The 27870-nt window shown below is 39.6% G+C and overlaps 1 protein-coding gene across 1 annotated transcript in view; it reads right to left on the bottom strand.

Moving 5' to 3' along the window:
• The window catches only part of CCDC170 (coiled-coil domain containing 170), a gene marked incomplete at its 5' end in the record, with an annotated part of 85506 nt that overhangs the window by 26852 nt on the left and 30784 nt on the right, over positions 1-27870 (bottom strand). Inside the window, 8 exon segments of the mRNA XM_082668720.1 lie at positions 2227-2544; positions 16314-16384; positions 16387-16498; positions 20300-20365; positions 20369-20444; positions 24185-24261; positions 24263-24442; positions 25806-25934. Of these exon segments, the coding sequence (XP_082524846.1) occupies positions 2227-2544; positions 16314-16384; positions 16387-16498; positions 20300-20365; positions 20369-20444; positions 24185-24261; positions 24263-24442; positions 25806-25934 (1029 nt within the window).

The raw sequence follows: 27870 nt of genomic DNA, 5'->3' as shown, positions 1-27870 counted from the left end.
AACAGATTCATCAAACTGCAAAGCTCCCATTCTTCAGAAACATTTCTAAGACAATATATAGAATCCATTTTCTCCTGATTTTACTTGAAGAGGAGTCACACAAGGTGCCAGCTATATGCTTGATTTCAGGCTTCTAAATAGTGAGAGCAGCTACTGAAAAAAATTACAGGGTAGGAAAGGCGGACAAAGGCACTAAAAACACTGAATCATTCTCATTTTTATGAGGAGAGGGAGAAGGCATATCCAGCTTAACCAATTTACATCATTTTGCTTTAGAAAATAAACATATACTTTATGCTGACAACTTTATGCCATGTTTCACATGCTGGAATTAAAATAGTTTTAGGAAAACATTTGGGAAAATAGAAGAGGGAAGCAATAAAATGAAATGGCAAAGATCCATTAGCTATTGGAGTACGTCTATTACTATTCAAGGTAAGTCACTTGAAGTTTTTCCCAGTCCTATAAATAATTCCCTTCCCCAATCCAGGACCTATATGTGTACTGCATCACAAGATAAACTGAGTCACTCTCAGAGACCCACACATGTTACAGGGGTGAACATTTTATATCCACAGAGAATCCTACACTTGAACAAAGGAGTCACTAGGGCTGCTCCTGGAGTACATGTGAATTTTGCAGTTTTAAAGGGAATTAAAAATGTTTTATCGGGACTTCCCTGGTGGCGCAGTGGTTAAGAATCCACCTGCCAATGCAGGGGACACAGGTTCAACCCCTGGTCCAGGAAGATCCCACATGCCATGGAGAAACTAAGCCCGTGCACCACAACTACTGAAGCCCACGCGCTCTAGGGTCCACGAGCCACTATCACTGAGCCCACATGCTGCAAATACTGAAGCCTGTGCACCTTGAGCCTGTGCTCCGCAACAAGAGAAGCCACTGCAGTGAGAAGCCCGCGCACCACAACGAAGACCCAAAGCAGCCAAAAATAAATAAATAAATAAATTTATTTTTAAAAAGAAGTTTCATCACTAAAGGAAATTTACAAATGCAGCCCCGAACTTTGAGTTAGTGATCACTTTGAGTTTTTTAGGATCATTAAAAGGAGGAAAAGTGCATTTTCTCCTTTCAAGCAAAAAAATGAACTCAATAGAAGAAATAGTTCCTAATGGAATTATACATAGAATTTGGATATTATTTACCTTAAAACCTCATTAATTAGGACTTCAATAATCTGGATTTGAGGATAGTTTAAACAGAGTGTGGGCTGAAATTAACTCAGCTAAGCAAAGCTTTATAGAAAATGAGACTTGCTAATAGTATAAATAAGGTAACAAAATTAAGCAAGCTTCAATCATATGTGTGATTTCAACCATTTTTAAATCCACTTGTTAAATAGGTGCCCTGAAAGACTGTTCCAGGTACCAACACATCAGGAAAAGGAGGCGAGAAGGGGAGGAGGGGCCAGGGCAGCAATAGTTAATGTTTAGTATTGCTATTTGCCAGACAGTGTGTTAAGGACTTCCCAACAATTTTTTTTCATTTAATGCTTACAACAAACAACAACCTGAAGAGGCAGATACAGTTGCAGGTCCAGGAACTCTTATCTACAATTGCAAAATCCAAAAGGATCTGAAAGCTGACGGTTTTTTTCCAAAAGTTATTTGCTAGCAAAGCTTGACCTAACAGGATTTGGCAACAAACCCTGACCTGAAGTGACCGAGGCTATTCACAGTCTTGGTGGGTCCCACACAGCAGAGCTGCTCACAGCTTTGGCCACAGAAGATGAATGTGGTGATTATGGGGTGCTGTCCCAGACCCCACTGAGGAGGAATATGGAAGGGTGCTTTCTCCATTACCTTTCTGGGCACAATTTTACCTTCCTAAACACTGAAAAATTCTGAATTCAAAACCACAGCAGGCTCCAAGGTTTGCAGACAAGGGGTGTGGACCCTGGGCTGTTCCCGTACAGCAGGCCAGGAAACAAAATCTCAGAGGCTGTCCTCTCAGGAACCTGCCCAAGGTCCCATCTGGAGCAAGTGAGTGTGCAGTAGAGACCAAGATTCAGCCCGGGTAGCTCTGAGTCCAGAACCCGCATGGTAGTATGCGGTCAGGCTTCGGGACTATAATTTATAATTGAAAGTAGTACAACCACATTTAAATGCTACTTTTAACTAACGCAGACAACCCACTCACTTACTGAGTATGCTGAATGAAGCATCTGACTGTCCTTCAGAAGCCTGTACGCAGCCATCGCCCACTCACCCGTTTCCCGCTCTCTTCCCGGTCGCCCATTTCTCGAATCCTCTCCAGAATGGCATCCTCCGTGGGCCTAAGCGTGCCCGAGCTGCTCCTCAGGAGGGCTGCAATTTTCTCCCTACATGAGGAGTACTCGCTCTGCGAGGCTGTGGCTGCAGCCACACTGGCCTTCAAACTCTTCTCCAACTCCAGAGAGCTTCTCTTCAAGAGGTTCAGCTCCTGCTTTGAGGCATCCCAGACCCGCTGGCCAGCAAGCAGCCTTTCTTGGAGGATCTTAACTTCCCTTTCAAGAGCTTCTTTCTCCTCTACAGCACTGAGCAAGTCCTAAAATAATTTCGGAAAGTGAGGACAGTAGCATTATCAGCTAAGGAGGGGAACCTGCATTTGCTTCTCATTTACCTTGCTTGCTAATAAGTTCAAGGAGTTAGGGTTAAATGCTCATTCTATTTTTAATTTTAGGTGCCCTATCCTCTCTTCATAAAGTTGTTCAATTGTAAAGCTATGTTAGGTAAATTTAGATGTCTGAAAAAGAGAAGGGATATAAAATCAGGGCTAGAAAAAAAAGAAGGAAACTGACATATAAGCCTTTTCTATGTGGACCTCTGGAAAGAGTTAATAAAAACAAATCATTGGCTAACATACTACTAGATTCGATCCATATATAGAATATGTTTACAGGCCTATGTGTTCTTAAGTTTGGTATAAATGGAAATTGATGTTGAGTAAACAGTAAACTCTCAGAGTCCTAATAAGTCACTAAAAGTTATTTGAATGAAGATGTCTCCCCTTAAAACTATTTTAATTAACAGGTAGAATTATCATAAAAAATCATTGTATAAAGGAGAGTAGGGCTTCCCTGGTAGTGCAGTGGTTGAGAGTCCGCCTGCCGATGCAGGGGACATGGGTTCGTGCCCCAGTCCGGGAAGATCCCACATGCCACGGAGCGGCTGGGCCCGTGAGCCATGGCCGCTGAGCCTGCGCGTCCGGAGCCTGTGCTCCGCAACAGGAGAGGCCACAACAGTGAGAGGCCCGCATACCGAAAAAAAAAAAAAAAAAGGAGAGTAAAATCTTTCTTTCAATATTCATTGACTGTGTATCCCCCTGTCTCATAAAAATAAAACCAATACTGATAGGACCTGAAGAAAGGAAATAGAAAGGAGTAGCCATTTGGTGGGTGGGAGGATTAAAAGTTAGAGGGAGATAGAGTACCATACTGAGAAGAATAATTTCAAAGAATATGATATGTATGATTAGGTTTGTAAAAATAAAGGGCATTGAGAAAGTTACCAGTACACCTACTTCTATTTACTATATGTAGAATGGTCCAAAGAGGCATAAAAAGGATATCTTTAAAATTCATTTAAAAAAAACACTTGTGGACATCAAGTTCCCAACTAAGTGAATTCACATCAAATAAGATTAAGCAGTCGGTTAGCCAGCACTGCTATAATACTGTAGTCTAGGTAAATGGCAAACATATTTTTGGTTTTTATTTAAAATAGTATGTTAGGGGCAAAAATAACTAAAAAGAAACCATATCGTCAAATAACAGATTCTACGTCTAAACTGGCCAGTTGACATTTCAGGCTGCTAGTTAAAATGCAATCATCCCTTTTGCATTAGAGCTTGAAGACAGGAAGAATGTTACTTGAAATGCTACCTCCTACCTTTTATTTTAAAAAAAAGAAAGAGAATATCTTCCTTTTTTTTTTCTGGTGATTTTTTTTTTAAATCAAGGAAGTCTTGGGCATCAATTTGAATGAAAAGTCATCCGGTGGATGTAGGTAGTTAGAGAAAGCTGCCCCTTTCTGAGATGTAATAACTAAACTAATTATAGAAACTAGTTTGTGAAATGCTTTGCTTCTCCAGGTCCTGGCACCAGCTCATTTCCCCACTGCCTTTCCAAACCAGTCGTCTGTGCAGAGAAGTCCCATTATTACTGCTAATTAAATTATGTACACTTTATCACAGATACAATATTTTAACACTTTACAGATTTCTTTTCAGATAGTAATACAGTAGCTGCTCAATTAGAGTAACCAGTATCCGCCTTGGCGATAATAAATTGGGCCCATGTATTACTCAGAAACTACCATCTAATGTGTGGTTAGAAAACTGAGGTCCTAAATTCGATGATGCAGGGATGAAAATTAATCCTAATCCCCTCAGAGTTCTAAAACTTGATAGGAAATTACATATTAACTTTTACATTGAAAGAAAGTCCCTAACGCAAAAGAGGGGAGTTTCCATGACCAATGGAGAGACATTTTTAACCAGGAATTTACAAAAGATCCTAAAAATACACAAAAAATATATCAGACACTTGAGTACTATAGACTTACTGTCAGTTTGGAATAAACTAATCAATCAGCAGCTTACAGCAGGAGACCAATAAACACCATTAAAATATTTCAGCTATGAGGCATTTTTTCCACCCCAATATCAGACTGTTTTCTCACTGCCTTAGAGACCAGGGTCAAAACAGTCTTCTTTAACAAATCCAAAGCACCAATGCTTACGTCTAATAAAAATCAGAAAATTCTTTTGTGGTCATAGAATATAGTGGCACATGGCAGCAGGTCAGATTTTTTTTTTCTGGACACATTTCAGCCCACAGAACTATATGCTGTTTCTCGTATGAAATGCAGACTCGGGAGCCAGCGACAAGGCCTTGGGGACCTGCTCCCCCAGTGCTCTGATTAAGCGCTTCAGAATTCAGAGGCACGCGGCCGATCTGCTGGAAACAGATGTCCTCAGACTGAAAATGCAATTACTTGTACAGCTATTGGGAGACAGCGGCTAGAGTCGAGTCTTGTTGCATGGCTACCTCAAGGATACACTGAAGTAATGTGACATTGGTGTCGCCGGCCAGGACCTCGGGACTGCTGTCAGAGCACACTGACACACAGAACAAGAAACAAGTAGCTCCCTGAGAGCAAAATCAGGGCTGACCTCCACAGAAGAAATCGCACAGGCAAATGAGCACAGACCCTATCAAGACAGTGACAGGGATCACTTTAAAAAATTTTTAAATTAACAAATCTTTAGATTCAGTGCTACTAATGCAACAAAGTATAATGACCCCTTCACAATTACTTTTAACAAAAACATTTGTAAATAATAAGATCAAGGTGTTCAATTTAATTTCCCAATTAAATGCATTAAGTAATGAAATCATTCAAAGGTTTGTGTTTTTAAAACACAATTGATTCCTATTACAATGTTGCTAACCATCCTATGGATTTGGATATGCCTGAGATCAAACTGCCTCTCAAAACTAAAATGACTAATTATCATCAGGGTAGAAAACCTCTGGCTTGAGCTTAATTCATCCAACCCTAGACAGATTTCATAAAATTAAAAATTCGTTGGTTATTTCTACCTACTACAGTTAACATTAACAAATAAACTCAGAAATTCCCCCAAACATGTCCTCTCATACATTGCTGGTGGAAGTGTGAATAGGTATAATTTTGATATAAATATCTAAAACATGTAATATGCACAATATCCTTTGGCCCTGTAATTCCATGATCTATTAGAGTGGAAGCTGCAGAGTAACATTTTACTTCAAAATGAGGAAGACCTTTCCCAAATCTGAGCTGTCCCAGTGGCATAATCAACCTTGGAAAATAATAAGAATTCAACTTAAATTTGAAATTCCCATTATTGACAAACCCGATACAAGTTAACAATAAGTTTAACTGTCCATGAGGCCAGTGTGTTCCTGGGCTTCGCTTCAGTACTGCAAAACGCTCTGCCCTGAACTGGTCAGACTGTGCCTGGAGGACCATGGACAGTTCCCAGCTGAAATTTTAAGAGGGACATTGTCAAAATGGAATGAGTTCTGCATCACATGCTAGGATTAGACCCATAATAAAAATATTTATGCAATGATGTTATTTTAAATTCTGTTTTAATTTACTTTAAATGTGTTGAATGAACCTAAAGACAAAGCATTGAAAACTTAATTATAGTTACAGAACAGAATGAAAATATTACAAACCTTGACAAGGTAAATACAATAATAAAATAAAAACTGGAATGCAGAACAATGGGAGTAAAAAGTAGGAGGCATTAAATTCATCATATATCATAGCAGAACATCTAAAAATACTATATCAGGTTGTTGAATCAGGAACAGAAATGTATTGTTTTAAAGTCTTAATGGTAATATCAGAGGTTCAAACAAGAGTTTGAGGCTAGAAGTGGAAGGAGAGATGATTTTTAATTTTACTTTGGAGCCTTATGAACATTTTTAATCTTTTATAATACGAGCAGATATTAGTTTAGGGTTTATTTTCATTTTAATTACTCACCATTTTAGAATAGTGAGCTCCTCTAGCTTATGAGCGCCAGGACCCAGACCTACCCACCATCCTGTTGGCACCAGTACTGGGATGCCTCAGGCCAAGTAGCTAGCTGGGAAGGGATACAGCACCACTAGTAGGCTGGCTGGCTTCCTTAGAACCCCAAAATCCACTAGCCCACCCACCAGAATGCCCAGGACCAGGCTCCACCCACCTGTGCACCTGCACTAGCCCTGGAACCCCCAAGACCAGCAGCCAGCTGACATTACTTGGCCACAGCCACTAAGAGGCCAACACCAGCTCTGAGATACCTTGGGCCCCTCAGTCAGCCACCCCAGGAACCAACCCCACCCACAAGCAGGCAGACAGCAGACCCAGGACCACTGCAACCCAGGAACCTGCCATGTCAGGACCCAGCCCACACACGAAGGAGCCAACACCAGCTCTGGGACACCCTGGGCCACTCAGCCAGCACCAATCCCTAGAAACATACATTCTTCCAAGACTGAATCAGGAAGAAATAGAAAATATGAACAGACCAAACATCAGTAATAAAATTGAATCAGTAATTTTAAAACTTCCAACAAACAAAATTCCAGGATCAGATGGCTTCATAGGTGAATTCTACCAAACATTTAGAGAAGAGCTAACACCTATCCTTCTCAAATTGTTTCAAAAAATTGCAAAGGAAGGAACACTTCCAAACTCATTCCACAAGGCCATGTATTATCCTGATACCAAAACCAGACAAAGAATCACTAAAAAGAAAATTACAGGCTAATACCACTGATAAAGATAGATGCAAAAATCGTCAACAATAAATTGGCAAATCAATTTTAACAATACATTAAAAGGATCATACCCATGATCAAGAGGGATTTATCCCAGGGATGCAAGGATGTTTCAACATCTCCAAATCCATCAGTGTTATATACTACATTAATATATTGAAAAATAAAAATCATATGATCATCTCAATAGATGCAGAAAAAGATTTTGACAGAATTCAACATCCATTTCTGATAAAAAAAAAAAAAAAACTCTCCAGAGAGTGGGCATAGAGGGAACATACCTCAACATAATAAAGGCCATATATATGACAAGCCCACAGCTAACATCATACTCAATGGTGAAAATCTGAAAGCATTTCCTCTAGGATCTGGAACAAGATAAAGATGCCCACTCTTGCCACTTTTACTCAACATAGTATTGGAAGTCTTAGCCACAACAATCAGACAAGCAAAAGAAATAAAAAGAATCCAAATTGTGAAGGAAGAAGCAAAACTGTCATGTTTGCAGATGACATAATACTATACACAGAAAATCCTAAAGATGCCACCAAAAAACTACTGGAACTCATCAATGAATTCAGTAAAGTTGTAGGATACAAAATTAATATGCAAAAATCTGTTGCATTTCTATATACTAACAATGAACTATTGGGAAGAGAAATCAAGAAAACTATCCCATTTACAATCACATCGAAAAGAATAGAATATCTAGAAATAAATCTAAGGAGGTAAAAGACCTGTATTCAGAAGATTATAAGACACTGATGAAAGAAACTAAAGATGACAGAAACAGATAAAAAAAATATACCATGCTCATGGACTGAAATAATTAATATTGTTAAAATGACCATACTACCCAAGGCAATCTACAAATTCAATGCAATATCTATCAAAATACCAATGTTATTTTTCACAGAACTAGAACAAATAATTCTAAAATTTGTATGGAAACACAAAAGACCTCAAATAGTCAAAACCTTCTTCAGAAAGAAGAAAAAGCTGGAGGCCTCATGCTCCCTGGTTTCAAACTATTACACAAAGCTACAGTAATCAAAACTGTGTGGTACTGGCACAAAAACAGACATGTATATCAATGGAATAGAGATCCCAGAAATAAACTCACATTTATATGGGCAATTAATCTACAACAAATGAGGCAAAAATATACTGTGGGAAAAAGACAGCCTCTTTAATAAATGGCGTTGGAAAAACTGGACAGCTACATGCAAAAGAGTCAAACTGGACTACTTCCTCACACCATACACAAGAATTCAAAATGGATTAAAAACTTAAATGTAAGACCTGAAACCATAAAACTTCCAGAAAAAAAACATAGGCTATGTGCTCTTTGACATCAGTCTTAGTAATATTTTTTTGGACCTGTCTCCTCAGGCAAGGGAAACAAAATCAAAAATAAACAAATGGGACTACATCAAACTAAAAAGCTGTTGCACAGCAAAGGAAACTATCAACAAAATGAAAAGGCAGCCTATTGAATGGAAGAAGATATCTGCAAACAATAAATCTTTTAACAGGTTAAAAGCCAAAATATACGAAGAACTGATATAACTCAACATCAGGAAAAAAAAAAAAAAAAGGGCTTCCCTTTTGGCACAGTGGCACAGTGGTTGGGAGTCTGCCTGCCGATGCAGGGGACGCGGGTTCGTGCCCTGGTCCGGGAGGATCCCACATGCCGCGGAGCGGCTGGGCTCGTGAGCCATGGCCACTGAGCCTGCGCGTCCGGAGCCTGTGCTCTGCAACGGGAGAGGCCACGGCACTGAGAGGCCTGCGTACCGCAAAAAAAAAAAAAAAGAGAACAACTAGATTGAAAAATGGGCAGAGGGCCTGAATAGACATTTTTCCAAATAGACATACAGATGACCAAAGATCCAAGAAAAGATGCTCAACATCACTACTGAAAATCAAAACCACAATGAGAGATTACTTCTCACCAGTCAGTACAGTTATTATCAACAAGAAAACAAATAGCAAGTGTTGGTGAGGATGTGGAGAAAAGGAAACCCCTGTTCACAGTTGGTGGAATGTAAATTGGTGCAGCCTCTGTGGAAAACAATATGGAGATTCCTCAAAAAAATTAAAATTGAACAACCATATCATCCAGCAATTCCACTCCTGGATATTTATCCAAAGAAAATGAAAATACTAATTAGAAAAGATATATGCACCCCTATGTTCCTTGCAGCATTATATATATATATAACTCAGCTATAAACTCAGCTATAAGAATGTATATAACTCAGCTATAAACTCAGCTATAAAAAAAGAATGAAATCTTGCCATTTGCAACAACATGGATGGACCTAGAGGGTGTTATGCTAAGTGAAATAAGTCAGACAGAGAAAGACACAGAATCACTGTGTGATTCCATTTATATGTGCAATTTATATGTGCAATAAAAAACAAATGAACAGACATAACAAAACAGAAATGGAGTCATAGATACAGAGAACAAACAGGTGGTTGCCAGAGGGTAGGGGGATGAGGGAAGGAAAGAAGTAGGTGAGGGAGACTAAGATGTACAAACTTCCAGCTGCAAAATAAGTGAGTCATGGGTATGAAATGTACATTGGGGAATATAATCAATAATTACATAATATCCTTTTATTGTGACTGACAGTAAATAGACTTACCATGATGATCATTTTGAAATGTACAGAAATATCAAATCACTATGTTGCATAACAGGAACTAACATAGTGTTGTAGGACAAATATACTTCAAAAACAAACAAACTCATCGGTTACAAGGGGTGGGAGGTAGGGGAAGGGGGAATTGGATGAAGGCAGTCAAAAGGTACAAACTCCCACTTAAAAGACAAATAAATCCTAGGGATGTGATGTACAACATGATAAGTATAATGAACGCTGCCGTATGTTATACGGGACAGTTGTTAAGAGAGTAAATCCTAAGAGTTCTCATCACAAGGAAAAAATTTTCTATTTCTTTAATTTTGTATCTATACGAGATGATGGATGTTCACTAAGCTTATTGTGTAATCATTTCACAATGTATGTAAGTCAAACCATTATGCTCTACACCTTAAACTTATACAGTACTGTATAGCGATTATATCTCCATAAAACTGGAAAAAAAGAGAGAACCAGGAGGAGGACGTGAATTATAGGGATTTTGATCCTGACTTGCTACAGTGAAGAACTGTCAAACAATTAAGACTGCACAGAGGAAGTGGACCTCCGGTGAGTTCCCTGCCTCTGGAGGAGTTCAAGGGAAGGCTGGGTACTAGCTAGACAGGGACATTTTAGAGATGATTCTTATTTCAAATAGAGAGTTTGATGATCTAGATTCTAAAAGACCTTAGGGTCACTTCCAACATTGTGATTCTATGATTTTAAAGAGATCTTTAACTTCTTTAGTAATTTATCCTGTCTGATAATTTCTCATTTCCAGGAACTCTTTCCATATGTCTGTACTCTTAAAATAACCATACATTTATTTTAATCCCTAGATAAAAGTAAATAACTAGGAAAAGGAAATTAAAACACTGAGCATCAATTATGTGCTGGGCTTGTCTTGAGTACCATATGTAGATTACATCATTCAATCCTAACGAAAACTGTAAGAGGTAGATCCTTAAATTATTTTCCCATTTTACATACAAGAAACTGAAGTTCAAAGAGGTAAAGTCATGTGCCTCAGATCACACAGCCAAATGATTCTGGAGCCTATATTAAAAACCCAAGAGCCTCGCCTCTGAGCCACCCTGCTCAGTGTGTCTCTCTTATCCTCTCCCCTCTTACACACTCTGCTGTAGACAACAAACCAAGAAAGCAGAAGGGACATCCTTCCAAACCAAGCCTGCTGACTCCAAAACCAATATTCTTTCTCCTAGCTTCAATTCTGGCCACTAGAATTAAGGAAAATGTGAAGTGTGACGGAAAATAAGCTGTTTTAAATCCATTATGTAAGTTTAATTTCTGATTCACTGATTGAAACGTCTGGTCTATAGGAAACGTGTGTGGCTAATGTAGATAAAATGACTACTTTTCTCAGCATTAGATTATTTCGAGACGACAACAACAACAACAAAAGGTGCCAATCTATAAAAGTTTTTAAAACGTACTGCAATTTAAACTATTAAAGATTGTCAAATAATATATTATCCATATGTATAATAAATCACCTGGATTTTTATTTGGGAATTTTCATAAAGTAACTTAAAAAAAATCATTAAGATAATAAGAAAAGCTGAGTTTGGTAGAAACAGCACCTCAGCCCCGTGGATACTTCTACCTCTGCAGTCATTCTGGACTTTATTAATAAAGTAAGTTTCCAACCTCAAAAACAGAGCTTTAGAAAGCATTATGAAAACTCTTCCTGAGACCATTAATGTGTCAGTAAAACCACTTGACAGTGTTTTTCAGTAGTAAATCTTTGAAGTCATAATCCCATGAATGAGCACTTTATTAAAGACCTCAAGTTTTTAACTGCCCATATTTTTTTAATAATTTGTATTATTTTGGCAGGAACTTGATCCCAAAGTGAATGTGTTTCACAAGTCTGAACAACATTGCATCATCAGTCATTTACAAGTAAAGACACATATAAAAGAGGAATAAGTTTTGTATTTTTAATGTGCTTTTGCAATACATTGTCATTTCCTACTGCTCATCTCCAGAAACGCACTTTTATAGACAAACTCATTCTTCATAATTTTCAAGGCTTGATAATTTGATAACTACTATCTATAATCAAATTAAAATCATTCATTCACTGAGGAAATTTGCATAGCTACTTATTTTTATTGTTCCACTGACAAATAGTATTTGGCACCAGACTTGTATGGAGGAAGTAGCTGTGAATATACATGCAAAGGGGATTACTGATAAAAGCACAACAACATAATGACCAGGGTTCAAGTCACTTTGCCAGTTAATAGCTGTGCATACTTGAGCAAAGTACATAACCTCTCTGAGCACTTAGCAAAATGACTATGTTAATGGCAAGTGATTAATAAATGGTGACTATTATACTAATGATTGCTGATAGTACTAACATAAAAAGTCTGAGAGTCTTAAACTTCACTAAGAAGGTTTACTTATAGGTGGCATATTGAAAGTGTAATTTTGAAATAATTTTATGTATATTGTAAGACAAATCAAATGAGTAAATATTATTGGTAATATCCAAAAGATACTAATATAAAGTTAAAAGATATTAATTTATTAATAAATTAATTAATTTTAAATTTTTATTTTTAAAATTAATATTCTAATTAACTCTAGAATATTACTTTTAATTAAAAATACCAGTATTAATTTATTACTAAAAAAAGTATTTCTAGCTCTGTCCACTCACTGAAAGCAATGATACCCCAATAGCAATGAGCACACCTAAAGCCTGAATCTTGGTTTCTAAGCACCATTCCCCAGTAAAAGGAGCCAAAGCTCCATAGAGAAGGCTGCTTTTAGTGCTGTGGTCTGAAAATTGTAAGTGAGCCTAAGATATCATCTTCTGTCAAAAGGCAAGGAAGCATTGAAAGACTAAAGGAGTCAGGTTATAAGGTCACAGAGACCATCTTGTAGGGACTCGTCCTGGCCAAACATGGAGGATTGGAAAGCCAAAAGGAGAATAATTGATTATAATATAGTAAGTGTCAATAAATAAAAATCCATGTGTCCATAGAATTGAAAATAAAAGGTAAGAAAACAAAAAGCTTTTCTTTACGTAAGAATGTCAACTAATAAGTAGAAGGAAGGATGAAATTAGAATATTACCACTTTGCCACCCCTGATGTAAGTTAATCCAGAAAAGAATCGATGGATGATAACATCACTAGGTCAACTTGATGCAGAACAGAAATAACCTGCCAATGATCACCCCACAGATACCTTATTTAACTGAAGGGAAAAAAATGTACCTTTACACTAAAGATCTGGGCAATCAAACTTAGTTTCAGCAACAATAGAAAAATCTAACACTATCTGCTTCTAATGCAATGCAATATGAAGTATACAACTTTAGCTTTGAAATATTCTTGCCAGGAAGGTTTAACCTGGGGACTTCCCTGGTGGCACAGTGGTTAAGAATCCGCCTACCAATGCAGGGGACACAGGTTCAATCCCTGGTCCGGGAAGATCCCACATGCCACAGAGCAACTAAGCCCGTGCGCCACAACTACTGAGCCTGCGCTCTAGAGCCCACGAGCCACAACTACTGAAGCCTGCGTGCCTAGAGCCTGTGCTCCGCAATAAGAGAAGCCACCGCAATGAGAAGCCCACACACCGCAACAAAGAGTAGCCCCCGCTCGCCGCAGCTAGAGAAAGCCCACGTGCAGCAACGAAGGCCCAACGCAGCCAAAAATAAATTAATTAATTATTTTTAAAAAAGGTTTAACCTGAAACCAATACAGCCCCTAGATCCAACTTTAAGTGTATAGGGCATAGATGAGCAAGTTAAGTAACATCTTGAAGAAACAATCAGACCACTGCTCTGTACTCTGTATAAGTCAATGATATTTTTTGAAAAACTATAAAAGGCTAAACATAACAAATAAATGCAATGAATGAACCTAGGTTGAGCCCCAATTTGGGGAAGAAAACAGCTATAAAAGACATTCTTGTAGAAAATGATGAAATTTGAATGTCAATATTAGATGGTTATTGATTAGCTATTGCTGTGTAACAAATTAGCCCAAACTTAGTGGCTTAACACAACAAACATTTATTATCTCACAGCACTATGGGCCAGAAATCTGGGACTGACTTAGCTGGGTGTTTCTGACTCAAGGTCTCTCAGAAGGTTCTAGTCAAGCTGTTGACCAGGGCTACTGTCACCTCAAGATCATCTGAAGGAGGAATTCACTTCCAAGCTCACTCACATGGTAGCTGATAGGCCTCGGTTCCTGGGCACCTGGGCCAGGCAACTGGCTACCTGAGGGCCCCACCACATGACAGCTGGTGTTCCTCAAAAGCAACGATGCAAGGGAATTCAAGAGAGTGTATCTAAAACAAAAGCCACAGTGTTTTCATAACCCAATCTCATAAGTGAGATCCCACCACTTCTGACATATTCCACTCACTGGAAGTGAGTCAATTCATCCAGCCCACAAGGGGAGGGGGATTAAATTCCACCTCTTAAGAAGTACAAAAAACGTGTGGGTCTGATAACCTCCAAGGATGATATTGTGGCATTATTGTTGACTTGTAGATGTGATAATGGTATTGTGATTATGTACGGTAATGTCCTTATTCTTAGAATATATATGCTGCTGTAGTCAGAAACAATACATACGATGTCTAAACCTATTTTGTGTGTGTGTGTGTGTGTGTGTGTGTATACAAAGTAATAAAGCAAATACAGCAAAATGCTAACAACTGTTGCATTTGGGTGGCTAATAAATGGATGTTCATTGTATTCCTGTCTATACATGTTTGAAAATTTCTGTAAGAAAAATTTGGAGAAAAATAATTGAGTTATTTGAATTGTGTCTGCTCAAAATTCATATGTTGAAGCCCTAGCATCCAACGTGATGGTGTCTGGAGATGGGACCACTGAGAGGTAATTGCATTTAGATGAGGTCACTAAATGTCATTACCTCCCAGCCTCCAGAACTACGAGAAATAAATGTCTGTTTTTTAAGCCACCCAGTGTATGGCATTTTATTATAATAGCCGAAGCAGACTAAGACAAGGTGCTCAAATGATTGAAGTGACTTGATAACAGGGATAAAATTTTTACTCATTTCACAAAGTTAATGTGACAGAAGAAGAAATCCAGTGGTAAGAAGGGCTTTTGATACAGAGAACTGGGGAGAAATAGAAATTATTATCATTACTGTGGATCACTTTCATATTCCAACTTCTCATATTACCTCAGCTTGGCAGTGAAGTCACTGTAGACCTGGAAGACCTAAGAGATGATTCCACAAAGATGGCTCCTTCTACTGCATCCCGCCAACTCCAGAACCCCCGTCACAGCCTGTGGGACACCACTGAACCTTCACCCTTCATGGAGCCTCTCTTTTTCAGCATTAGTCATTCCTTAATTTTAAACTCCATCTCCTTTACTCTTCAACTTTCTCCTATGTATTTTATTAACTGATTGCACTAGCTCACTTTTGCTTTTGGAAATTAATTGTTATTATTAATCCCATAATTAGTTTCCTTGACACAGAATTTTTTAAATATAATTAAAGGATTACATAGTGTTAAAAAATACTGTATTAATTCCCATGCTCAAACAGGCTCCAGCTAATTTAAAAGGTAAAGCAATTCATTGGATAAATAAAAGTTTGGAATTAAGAGTCACTTCCCTTTGGCAATATCTCTCAAAATTACAAACCCCATATCCTTTGACCCAGCAAGTCTACTTCTAGGATTTTTGTCTTGCTGATATAGTCTCACATATGAGAACTGACAGATTATTCATAGCAGCCTTGTGTATAATAGTGTGTAGTGTCTTACCAATTTTTTAAAAAGTAAATAAAAAGAAAAACATAGAGGTGCAGAGTATGTTGCCATTTGTGTTAAAAATAAATAAAAATAAACATATGCATATATATAGGTAGAATATTTCTAGAAAGGTATATAAGCAATTGTTAACAGGTTGCCTCTAGAGAGACCAGCTCGGTGGCTGGGGGGAAGGGATTGGGGGATAACTTCTCATCACATTCCCCTGTGTCCATTTAGAATTTTGTATCTTGTGAATGCATTATGTATTTGTTCAAAAATTAATTTAAATTTTTTGTAATCCTTACAGTTTAACCAAATAAGACGTATTAGCTACAAACTTTTTCCTTTTAAGTGTTCTGTATTTCTTTTTTTCTAATTAGAAAAAAACTGTATCCCGTGGCCAGATCAGGTCACTGACTCCCATGGTGCCCCAGACCTCCTGCTGAGAGGAGCCTTTGAAACTGCAGTCAGTAACACTAGTGTGCTCATCCACATCTGGTTTTCAATTTCTGCTTCATAAACATGATCCCAGATGCACACACACGCTCCACGTACTGTACCTGGTTCAGCTTCTCTTTCTCTTCCACGCAGGAGGCAGCTTCTTTCTGCTCTCTGTTTACTTCTGAAGCAGCCTCATGATTGTTTCTCTGCTAGCTTTTGCCTCCATCTCATGGACATTTTTAGTCTCTTCAAGAGTAACGATTTGTCCTTTCACGAATGCGTTTTCCTTGCACAGCTCTCCAAGCTGAAGAGAAAGCAATTACAGCTGTCCCGTAAAAACTAATAATTTCATACCACTCTAAGCAATTCTGATCTATAAACCCCAATGATCTCATTATCACATGACAACAGGGAAAGAGCTATCCCTCCATCCACTCAAAAGATAACTTTTTCAAAGGCAGCCCCTAAATGCTCTTGTTATGTGCAGACCCAGTGGTCAAATTAAAATTAATCAAAAGGTAAATCGAAAGGTAAATTAATCACAAGGCAACAAGGATGAGAGTTCAGCCAAAAGCTTCCAGACAGAACAAGCATCAACGAGCCCCTGGCTGTGAAATACTCAAGGGGCGGTGATGTGCCTACAGTTACGGCAGGCAAGGAAGCAAGGCGTTCTATTCAGCCCACATCCACTGGCACCAACTGCCTGCAAGGCGTTACCTGGCACAAGGTGGGGACATACAGAGAAGAAAGCAGGACTCTCTTTTTCAAAAAGAAAATCCTTCTTATTAATATAAGCATAGAAAAATCCTGAATAACATGCTCAAACAATGTATTCGAGTGGTTGGCTGGGAGAATAAGACTTGTATGATTTATAAGGAGGGAAAATAAAACCAACCAGCCTCCTTGGCCCCTGGGAAACAGCCACGCAGACAGCTCAAGGATGCCTGTCAAAAGACCCGAAACTCCTCATGACAGGGTCAGCATTTGTGTTAGGACAATCAGGGGAAGTGACATATCTTTTAGCCTCAGCAATTTGCCAACATGGTGCCCTGCTCCTGACTCAGTGCTATTCCCTCTCTCGTGAACGCTTTTCCTCATATTTGTATACTTCCTCTCCAACAGCCTTTTCAAGGTCCCATCTCAGAGGGGCACTCCTCGGCCGGCCTACCTAAAGTAGCATCCCATGCCTCTCACCTGCTTCATTCTCTTTCCCCATATCCTGATTTGTTTTTCTTCTTTGCACCTTTTACTACATGGGATAATACTGGATATTTGTTTATTTCCTCAGCATCTTTAACCACAACAATGGAAGCCCTAGGAGGGCACAGACTCAGTCTTGTCTCATTCACTGCTGTATCCCAGCACCCAGAACAGTGTCCAGCATACTGTAATCACTCACTAAACGTATGGGAAATGGATGAATGAATGCCAAATAAGGAATCCCTTCTTTTCTACTGTTTCCTTAGAGTGTGTGTGTACATGTGGTTATAAGGGCCTTAAAAGTAAGGGAATGGCTTTGAAATTGCAGTGGTTTTGTTCACCTTCTCAGGGTAACACCTAGTGAGTGTTCAAGACAGTAGCCTTTTTGCTCTTGGCCAGGGAGATTGTTGGTTGTTTTTTTTTTTAAGACAGGGACCTCCTCAGGTGATTGGGATGTTAAAACTCTAGGGTCTCAGGATCTGTTTAAAAATATAGGTTATATCATCATTCAGGTATGGTGAGGCCAACGGATCAGGAGACACTGAAACTGTGTTACTCACAGTTTCTGAGAGGAAGGGGCACACCATGCCATGCAGGGCCGCCCAGGGAGCACCAGGGCTGGTCAGGAGACAGAGAGAGCCAGGGGAAAACATGTTTTCCACAGGAAGGAATGGGTGAGGCAGGGTAAGCAAGCTAGTTTGAGTAATTTCAGTGGGTTCTGGAGGGTAGGAGCCATCTCTAGTTGTCTGCCACCTGACCCGGGGGTGATCAGTTGGATAGTGGCCAGAGTATAAAAGCCTGATAGAGGAAGTGGCTGGGGTATGGGCTGTGTATTGGTTGGTTTGCTTATGAAAGCTGTGCACCCAGGAGACTCATTTACTAGAAATTGGCTAATCCTGGGACCCAGTCTTTCCTGGGTCAGCAAGGCCCCAGATGTCAAAGCATTCGAAGTACAGAATATAAAAAGGCAAGATTAATACAGTATTAACGCCCAGATTAGCACCTGGAGATTGTCTCTGATGAGGGAAAGGGTACCTGAAAGAAGGAGCTTCTTAATTTCCTTTTCTTTTCCCCACCACTTGGCTTTAAAGATAACCCCCCAACTACAATGTGAAGTGGACTTTTATCGCCAGGCTCCTGGTCACATGTTACGGGGGGAGCTGAATCCAGCACCTTGAGGGTATCAGACAGAGCCCAGGCCTGAGCAACCAAAACCCATGAGTGAGGTGGAACTTCCTGAAGCAAAGTGTTCCATTTCGCAGCTCTCACAGAGTTCACGTGGGAGGCTTACTAATAACCCACTGAGGGGAGGCCTTTAAGAATGGCTGCATCGGGCTTCCCTGGTGGCGCAGTGGTTGAGAATCTGCCTGCCAATGCAGGGGACACGGGTTCAAGCCCTGGTCTGGGAAGATTTCACATGCCGCGGAGCAACTAGGCCCGTGAGCCACAACTACTGAGCCTGCGCGTCTGGAGCCTGTGCTCCACAACAAGAGAGGCCACAATAGTGAGACCCGTGCACCGCGATGAAGAGTGGCCCCCGCTTGCCACAACTAGAGAAAGCCCTCGCACAGAAACAAAGACCCAACACAGCCAAAAATAAATTAATTAATTAATTTTAAAAAAATACAGGAGTCCATGTATTTAAAAAACAATGGCTGCATCCCCAGTGGTCACTGCAGTGCTGTTTACAATAGCCAAGACATGGAAGCAACCTAAATGTCCATCAACAGATGAATGGATAAAGAAGATGCAGTATATATACACAATGGAATAATACTCAGCCATAGAAAAGAATGAAATAATGTCATTTGCAGCAACATGGATGGACTTAGAGATTATGATACTAAGTGACGTAAGCCAGACAGAGAAAGAAAAATATCATAGGCTATCGCTTATAAGTGGAATCTAAACAAAAATTATCCAAATGAACTTATGTACAAAATAGAAATAGACCCACAGACATAGAGAACAAACTTATGGTAACCAAAGGGGGAAGGGGGGGAGGGATAACTTAGGAGTCTGAGCCTAACATATACACACTACTATATATAAAATAGACAACCAATAAGAACCTACTTCATAGCACAGGGAGCTATACTCAAACATTTATAATAACTTATAAGGGAAAAGAATCTGAAAAAGACTATCTATATATAATACATATATATATATTACTGAATCATGTGTATGTGAACCACTTTGCTGTACACCTGAAACTAACACAACAGTGTAAATCAACTAGACTTCCATTTAAATAAATAAATAAATATTTTTTTAAAAAAAGAATGGCTGCATGGAAATCTATCAGGAAGCAAGGATATGAAAGGTTTATAAATGAGCAAAGATATGGTGTCCATTCAAATAGCTTCACGCTCTCTAATGAATCACTACAGTCCAGGTAGTGATATAATTAATTTCCATCTCAATGGCAACCTACCATTAAAGTAGGATTTTTATTTATTTGGCTTTAGTGTAAAATCAAAAAGTACTTTAGAGATAATCTTAACCTTATGCTCAAAAAGTATCCCCAAAATGACACACAGCTGGTTTTGGTTTCGGTTGTGAGTGTGTATGTGTTTCTATCTGTAACTAAAACAAACAAAAATCTTCCTAAAACAAATCATTAAAATGAATAATTCGTTGTATTTGACAAGCTAAATACATTTTAGACAAAACAATCAATTCTTTCTGGAGAATAATTAATCTCAAATAATGCTAGAAAGGATCTTGGAATTGAGGCTCAGAGAGGTGATACGGTTTTTCCCAGGTCACGCAGTCAATTAATGCTGTACTAGGGCTCCTGCCCTGTTCTCCTGCACCCCCAGACTCAACCACAGCTCTTCCTTTATGGCACACTTCAGAATGACCACTGAATGTATAGTCTTTTTAATCTTCATACAAATACCTTTAGAATTAAATCTTCATCTGATGCCTTTTCATTCTTCTTCCCTGGATCTAAGCAGTCATGAAGTTAAGCCAGAAATTCCTCATGTTCCCTGCAATTCTGTGAGACTTGATCCTTATTCTCCTTGTTTTCCTTTAAACATCTTCTGTCGGGCAAATAACAAATAAGTCAAGTTTTAACACCAAAGAAGATAACATTCATCAAAGTTCAGAACTCAAGCTCTCTGTCGGGAAATAACCAATAATCATTTCAACACAACACAGTTTCCCAGACACAGAGCACGATATCGTCTTGCAAGCCCAGTTAAAGAGGGAGAAAAGTGGAAACAACTCCGGGGCACGTACACTCTGCAGAAGTGTAGGGAGATCTTTAAGGCATCTTAGCAAGGGAGACAGATTATCTGCCTCCTGTTCCTGACATTTTAGGATCTGCAGAAGTGGAAGGTGGTTCTCTAGATCACACATGGATCCACTCAGCCATGAGCCTCTGTTGCTGCTTCGTGGGAAAGAAAGAGAGCGATGCTACATTGGGTCTAGAGACCATGCTTTGGTCACTACACAATGATCCATAAGGGTTACTTAGAGCTTTCCCTGGCTCATGGCCAAGCAGAACTATAAGCAAAAATACATCAGAAGCAGGGGATGTGCCCACCCCTGGAAAAGAGAGGTGTTCAATCATCAGCAACGATCACTATTGGTTTTTGCACATCCAGAATTTTTAAAGAATATTGGAATGGGCCAATCAAGGAAAATCAGTCAATTTATGCTCTGCTGTGAATATTTTATTTCAAATCTCAGATAGGTTTGCTAAAATAGCATAGTCTATTTCTAATTCTTTAAATGTTAAAAACTAAGAGATCATAAAAAACAGACATATTTTAAAGGCAAATTAGGATCATTTCAATAATTTGGCATCATTTTTTAGTACCCTAGATAATAAACATGATTATTGCTTTCCCTTTTTACCATGTTGAGTGTTTCCTGCAATTCTTTCACGCTATTCAAAGATTAACAAAGCATGTAATTGCATATACTCAAAAGCATATCATATTTCTATTTAGAAAAAATGTACAACAATAAAAGACCAACATCAATATATCTCTAAGTTCTTATTTTCAGCATATGAAAGGTAATATTTATTCAGTCTCTCTCACTCATTTAAGTCATAGTTAATGCTATGGCTCTGATTTACTTATGTATTTGATTCTATATATTTATGCTAAGATTTCAGTCTTACTTCTCTGTTCCAGGAGTTTCTCAATTATTTCCACTTCTATTTGCATTTCACTTTAACCCAACAAAGTCCCAGGCATCTATCATAAAGACATAATCACATAAGTGTGAAAATATGAATGCACATGGGTACTCACTGCATCTTAGTTTATAATCATTTTTTTAATGGAACTAACCTAAGTGCCTAAAGTTAAGAGCAAAAAGAACCTGTTAAGTAAATTATGATATTAACAGGCAATGGAATATCACTGGCCATTAAAAATGATACAGTGAAAGACTTTTTAAGTATTTACAACATATTATTCAGGAAAAATAGTTCACTACATGATACCGTTTATGTACAACTGTCTGAAGATCTATTCAACAAAATGTTAACTATAGCATTTCTGGAATCATAAGGTTGTGAGTAATTTTAATTTTGGGGGGCACTTTATTATATCTTTAAAAACTTTCTTATAATGAATATATATCATTTTATTACTCATTTGTTTAATAAATATTTATTGGGCACTTACTATGCTACTTACTATGCTTAAAGGTGCTAAAGATACAGTAGTAAACAAAACAGATAAACATCCCTCATGGGGCTTACATTCTAGTTTGGAAGATGGACAATAATCAAAACATAAATGTATGTAAAATGTATAGTATATTATAAAAGGGCTGGAGACAAAAACAATTAAGCAGGAAAGGGAGTCAGAAACATTTGGGAGGAGTGGGGTGAAATTTTAGATGTAGTCGCTAAGATCAGGTTAGCGGCAATGGGAAGTTGTCAAAATTTAGATTTATTTGGACGGCAGAGATAGATGATAGATTTACTTAAGGATCAAGGAAAGAGAAACAAGGATGATCCAAAATTTTGGCCCTGATCAACTAGAAGAATGGAATTACCATTAAACAAGATTAGGAAAAGCACAGGAGGATTTTGTGGAAACATCAGGAGGTATTCTGGACATGTTCTGTTTGAGATGCCTGTTAGACATCCGCATGGAGATGCCCAGTAAGTCGTAAGATATGTGGGTCTTAAAAAAAAAAGATATGTGGGTCTTGAGCGCTGGGAAGAGGTCCAGGCTAGATCTAGAAACTACATGCTCGTGGGGGGTCACGAGCATGTAGATCATACTTTAAGTCATGAGACTGGATGAGAGTGAATTTAGATAGAAAGGAGAAGAGAGTCAAGGACTGAGTGAGCCCTGGGGCACTCCAGTACTTGGAAGTCAAGGAGATGAGGAGGACAAAGCAAGAGACTGTGACAGAGAGGCTAGAAAGGTAAGATCAAAAGCATGGGGCTTCCCTGGTGGCGCAGTGGTTGAGAGTCCGCCTGCCGATGCGGGGGACACGGGTTCGTGCCCCGGTCCGGGAAGATCCCACGTGCCGCGGAGCGGCTGGGCCCGTGAGTCGTGGCCGCTGAGCCTGCGCATCCAGAGACTGTGCTCCGCAACGGGAGAGGCCACAACAGTGAGAGGTCCGCATACTAAAAAAAAAAAAAAAAAAAAATGCAGGCACGCACAGTGTCCTGGAAGCTAAAACAAGAAAGTGGTTCAGGGAGAAAAGCCAACTGTTGGCTCAAACTGGAAGGTCAAGTAAGATAGGACTGATCATTGAATTTGCAATGCACGGTCACTGGTCACCTTAATGAGTGGCTTCAATGGAGTAGATCTGAGAAAGGAGAGAAATTGGTACAGTGAGTACATATAAACATGTTCCAGGAGTTTGGCAGTACATGGAAGGAGAGAAAGAGGATAGGAGCTGGAAGCATTGGGTTTTTATTTTTATCTTTATAAGATGAAATAAGTAAAACAAGTATCAAGTATTTTATTAGTAAAGTGATTTAAGTTATTATACACAGAATTTTTAAAGTGTATCTTAAGAACAGGTAGCTCCCAATTTTATCTCAATAATCACCTTTTGTCAGAACTAAGGGTAGAAAACCTAGATTTCCTGAGCTCTCTGCATAAACTGGCAATAAACCCTAATGAGGAGTGTTCAGGGTGGTCTGGGGTGTTCTGGGTTTCTGGGGTATTTTTATAACTAGCTTCTGAATAAACCCTTCCCCCTGTGCACTATTCCACCACCTCCACTTAAACCTCTACTTAGAGGAAATCTTCCAAATTGTATATATCTAAGAATTTGCAACCCTAATCAATAGGGCATAAACATGCTTAGGACAACACCATGTTTGTTAAGATTCTTGGTGACATTTAGAAATGAGCTTGGAAAAAATTTTCAAGAGTCCAAAGATACGTGAGGTCAATGATTTTTTTTTTTTTTTTCAAAAATGCAGGGGACACGGGTTTGAGCCCTAGTCCGGGAAGACTCCACATGCCGCAAAGCAACTAAGCCCATGCACCACAACTACTGAGCCTGAACTCTAGAGCCCATGAGCCACAACTACTGAGCCTGCCTGCCACAACTACTGAAGCCCGTGCACCTAGAGCCCTGCTCGGCAACAAGAGAAGTCACGGAAATGAGAAGCCTGCGCACAGCAACAAAGAGTAGCCCCCCTCACCGGAACTAGAGAAAGCCTGCACGGCCAGCAAAGACCCAACGCAGCCATAAATAAATTAATAAATTTATTTTTTAAAGTTTAAAAAAAAAGAAATTAGTATTTTTAACCCTAGCTCCACTGAGAAGTATATTGAAATATCCTCACTGCAATTTCTCGTCCAGTTCTACAACTTTCTTCTTTAACTCCTGGTTCTCCTTGACTGCAGACTGAGCTGTGATTTTTAGTTCTAACTTTAGAAGTGGAGAGTGCCACTGATTCTTCTTCTAGCTCCTGAACTCTGTCTCTCAAAGAGGTGAGGAGAGACGATTCTCTGGCATTGTTTTCTCCGTAGTTCTCCATTTCAGCTTTCAACTCTTGACAGGAAACTTCTTTGGAAAGCGTCTTGGATCGCAGTTTTCGAAGCTAACATGGAAAAGAAGTAAAAAGAGGGAAAAGATGTCAATGGTATAAGTCGGAAGTACCTTGAAAAAAACCCAAAGTCATAACTTAAAATTTCAATCTTTTATTCATGACTTCATCCGACTTTACTTTTTTTTTCTTCATATTTGTTTCCATATTACCAGCTGGGAAATTATGCCTAAATAGTGGACTTCATAGTCTGTCTTTTTCAAAACACAATTGAGCAATGTCTTGTGGTAACTGAGTCTCACTCAAGAGACATGGGTGGTGTATTTTGCAAAAAGCAATAAAATATTTTGCAATGAGAATTCATTTTCAAAATCTGTATTACTACTATTGCTGCTCATGATGAAACAAGGAAGCTGCAAGGTAGGCTGTTTGTAATTTCATGGCCATAGCTGTTTCCCGAGTCGATACAGACTATGCGATATATCACAGCATCTCTCCCCCTGGCCTTATGGACCCTTACTGTGGCTGATAAAGAAAAATAATACTCGGATTTCTGGAAAAAATATAGGAGAAAAGGAAAAATCATTATAGGATTTACACAAAGGAAACGTTTTAACTTTTATGAATTCCGTGGCATCAGAATGCTGAACACAGTATGTGCCTTATTAAGCTACCAGATCCACTCCCATTAGGAAACTTTATGAATGCATCTGTTTTTTTGGAAATGTAAGTATGCATGCATACACACACACACACACACACACACACACACACACACACACACACACACACACACACACACACACACACACACTCAACTCATCTTTCAGTGGGATCCTGGCAGCCTAGTGAGACTGCTAGTTACCTCACAGGCAAGCCTAGGATTCCTTGGGGCCATCAGGCTATAAGCGCAGTGAGTCTAGAGAGAACCTCCCAGAAACTCCACAATAGACCTGATCCAGGCCAGAGGGTAAATGGATCCCAATCATCTTCCTAGACTCTCCCCCAGACAATCAGAACCACAAGAAAGGGGTTCGGATTTCCACCCCCAGAGCTTCAGGTTGCAAGCAATCCACATTAAAGGCAGCTACTCCCAGGGATGCTTCCAGCCATCCAAAGCCCACACAGCCCAAACCCGAAGTCCCCAGGTGTCCCCAGGTGCTCTCGAGGATGTAGAGCTCCCCTGAGATGCAGAATCCTGCCCACGTCACCCTGCTTTGCAGCACGGCAAATGCACAGCCTTTCAGGAGTTCTCCACAGCTAGAGGGTAGGGGCACCATAAGAGAATAAGCGTAAACTTTGCCAAAAAGTTTAAAACTGTTTCCCTTTGTCCTATTTCTAATCACCTCTATACTCTGCTTCACTCCATAAGAAGCTACCAAGGCCACTTGTGAGTTATGAAGACGCAGACTCTCACCTCAGACTGAGCAGATTCAAATTTGACCAGAGTTGCTGCAAGTTCCCTCCGGGCAGCCTCGGCCACATTCCGATAGTGGTTTAACTGCTCCCGAGTAACTGCGACTTCCAAGAGATGATTATAAGTTTCCTGATAGGGTTCCCCAAAAGACAAAATATACAAAGGAGAGTTAAACAATCTTTTCCATGCAGCTGTGCAAAGCAAGATTAAGTACAGAAGCATTCTTTGTAGTCCAAATATGTTGGAAAGGCTGCCCAGAGATGTGTTTGGTTCAGATTATTTCATTCTCCTTCTCAAAATTTTAAGGGAAGCAGGAGGCAGCCCAGGAACGAATGATAGGCTCCCCCAGGACGGTAGTGGAGTTTGACTTTTAAGAGTTAGTATGTCCCCTTGGGGGACTTCCCTGGTGGTCCAGTGGGTAAGACTCCACACTCCCAATGTAGGGGGCCGGGGTTCGATCCCTGGTCAGGGAACTAGATCCTGCATGCTGCAACAAAGATCCCGCATGCCACAACAGAGACCTGGCACAGTCAAAAATAAATACATAAATAAAATAAAATATTTTTTTAAAAAAAAAGATTTGGCCTTTGACACTTTACAGAGTTTCCTTCCGCCCAACTCCAATGTTATTTGACCTCTGACCAGAACAGATAGCATCGACAAAGAACCACCAGAAGAGATGGCTAACAGGTGGCAGTTTTTATTGTTCTTCTATTTCCAGATTACAAAGATTATCAACTCATCTCTGGTCTGTTGAATAAGTGTTTCATGTGTTTATCAAAGAGACCCTGTGATTCAAGTATAGAAGTCTGTCTCCTTCATAATTATCCACTATGCCATTTATTCTCAATCTCATAGCCTATCTTGGGTTTTTGGTTTTGTTTATTTATTTATTTATTTTTGGCTGCATTGGGTCTTTGTTGCTGCACGCCGGCTTTCTCTAGTTGCGGTGAGCGGGGGCTACTCTTGGTTGCGGTGAGTGGGCTTCTCATTGCGGTGGCTTCTCCTATTGCAGAGCGCAAGCTCAGTAGTTGTGGCGCACGGACTTAGTTGCTCCACGGCATGTGGGATGTTCCCGGATCAGGGCTCGAACCCGTGTCCCCTGCATTGGCAGGCAGACTCTTAACCACTGCGCCACCAGGAAAGCCCTATCTTGGGGTTTTGAAGGTTACTCAGATGAATGCCTGAGGCCAGAGATAGTGGTCATGCCTGGAGTCCTCCATCCAGACGGGAACAACTCTCAGCTCCAATGATGGCTGCCAAGGCAGAAATATGGATCCCAGCATGGCCTCATTACTCTAATTTTTCAAGACAAGTCCTATATTTGGGCTTTTTGAAGTAAAAATTCCCAGTTTTTCCCTCTGGGTAATTAATTTAAATTTAAAAAAAAACACCATATGATCCCAATAAACACATCTGCAGAGCAGGTTTGATGGGTTTGGGCTGTGGGTCAGTATGTAACCTCTGGTTCTGTTTCTGTCCTATTCATGCCATAACACCCGCTTTCTGAAAGAATTATTCCAGAGTTTGGACAGATACCCACCTCTATGAAGTTTCCAGGGCCTGGGGTCTTTATGAAAGACATACAAGAAAGCCATTCATTTTTGAAGGAATATGAAAGAGGTCACATAAAGGAGGGTTTCCCTGGAATATCTAGTGTCCTCGGGGAACACACCAGTAAAACCTGTTTATGATTCTGCCCGGCTACTGAACTGCCAAAGACTACTGTTTGGAAATACTCATGAATGCAAAGTCATCTTAAAGCCCTGAACTTCACAACAAGCGTTGTCATGACTAGTGTGTTTCAATCCACAAAATGCTAAACAAAACCTTCAGCGCACTTAGTAACAGCCAGTGTTTGTCAATTACAACATATGCAAGAAGATGGAAGGCATGTACTCCTGGGGAGAAAGCATAAAACAATTAACTGCATCTGTTAAGAGAACCACATCCTGTTCAGCCTCACCCAGCATTCAGAAGGAACTTTTCTACCCTAAACACTCCAGCAATATTTTCCAGAATAAGCCATGTGAGGACCTAGGTCACCTACAAGAGGTCTGAGCTA

The sequence above is a fragment of the Grampus griseus genome (genome assembly GCF_964374135.1).
Source record: "Grampus griseus genome assembly, chromosome: 13".
In the NCBI taxonomy this organism is placed as follows: Eukaryota; Metazoa; Chordata; class Mammalia; order Artiodactyla; family Delphinidae; genus Grampus; species Grampus griseus.
This window is presented reverse-complemented; position numbering and strand designations above follow the sequence as displayed.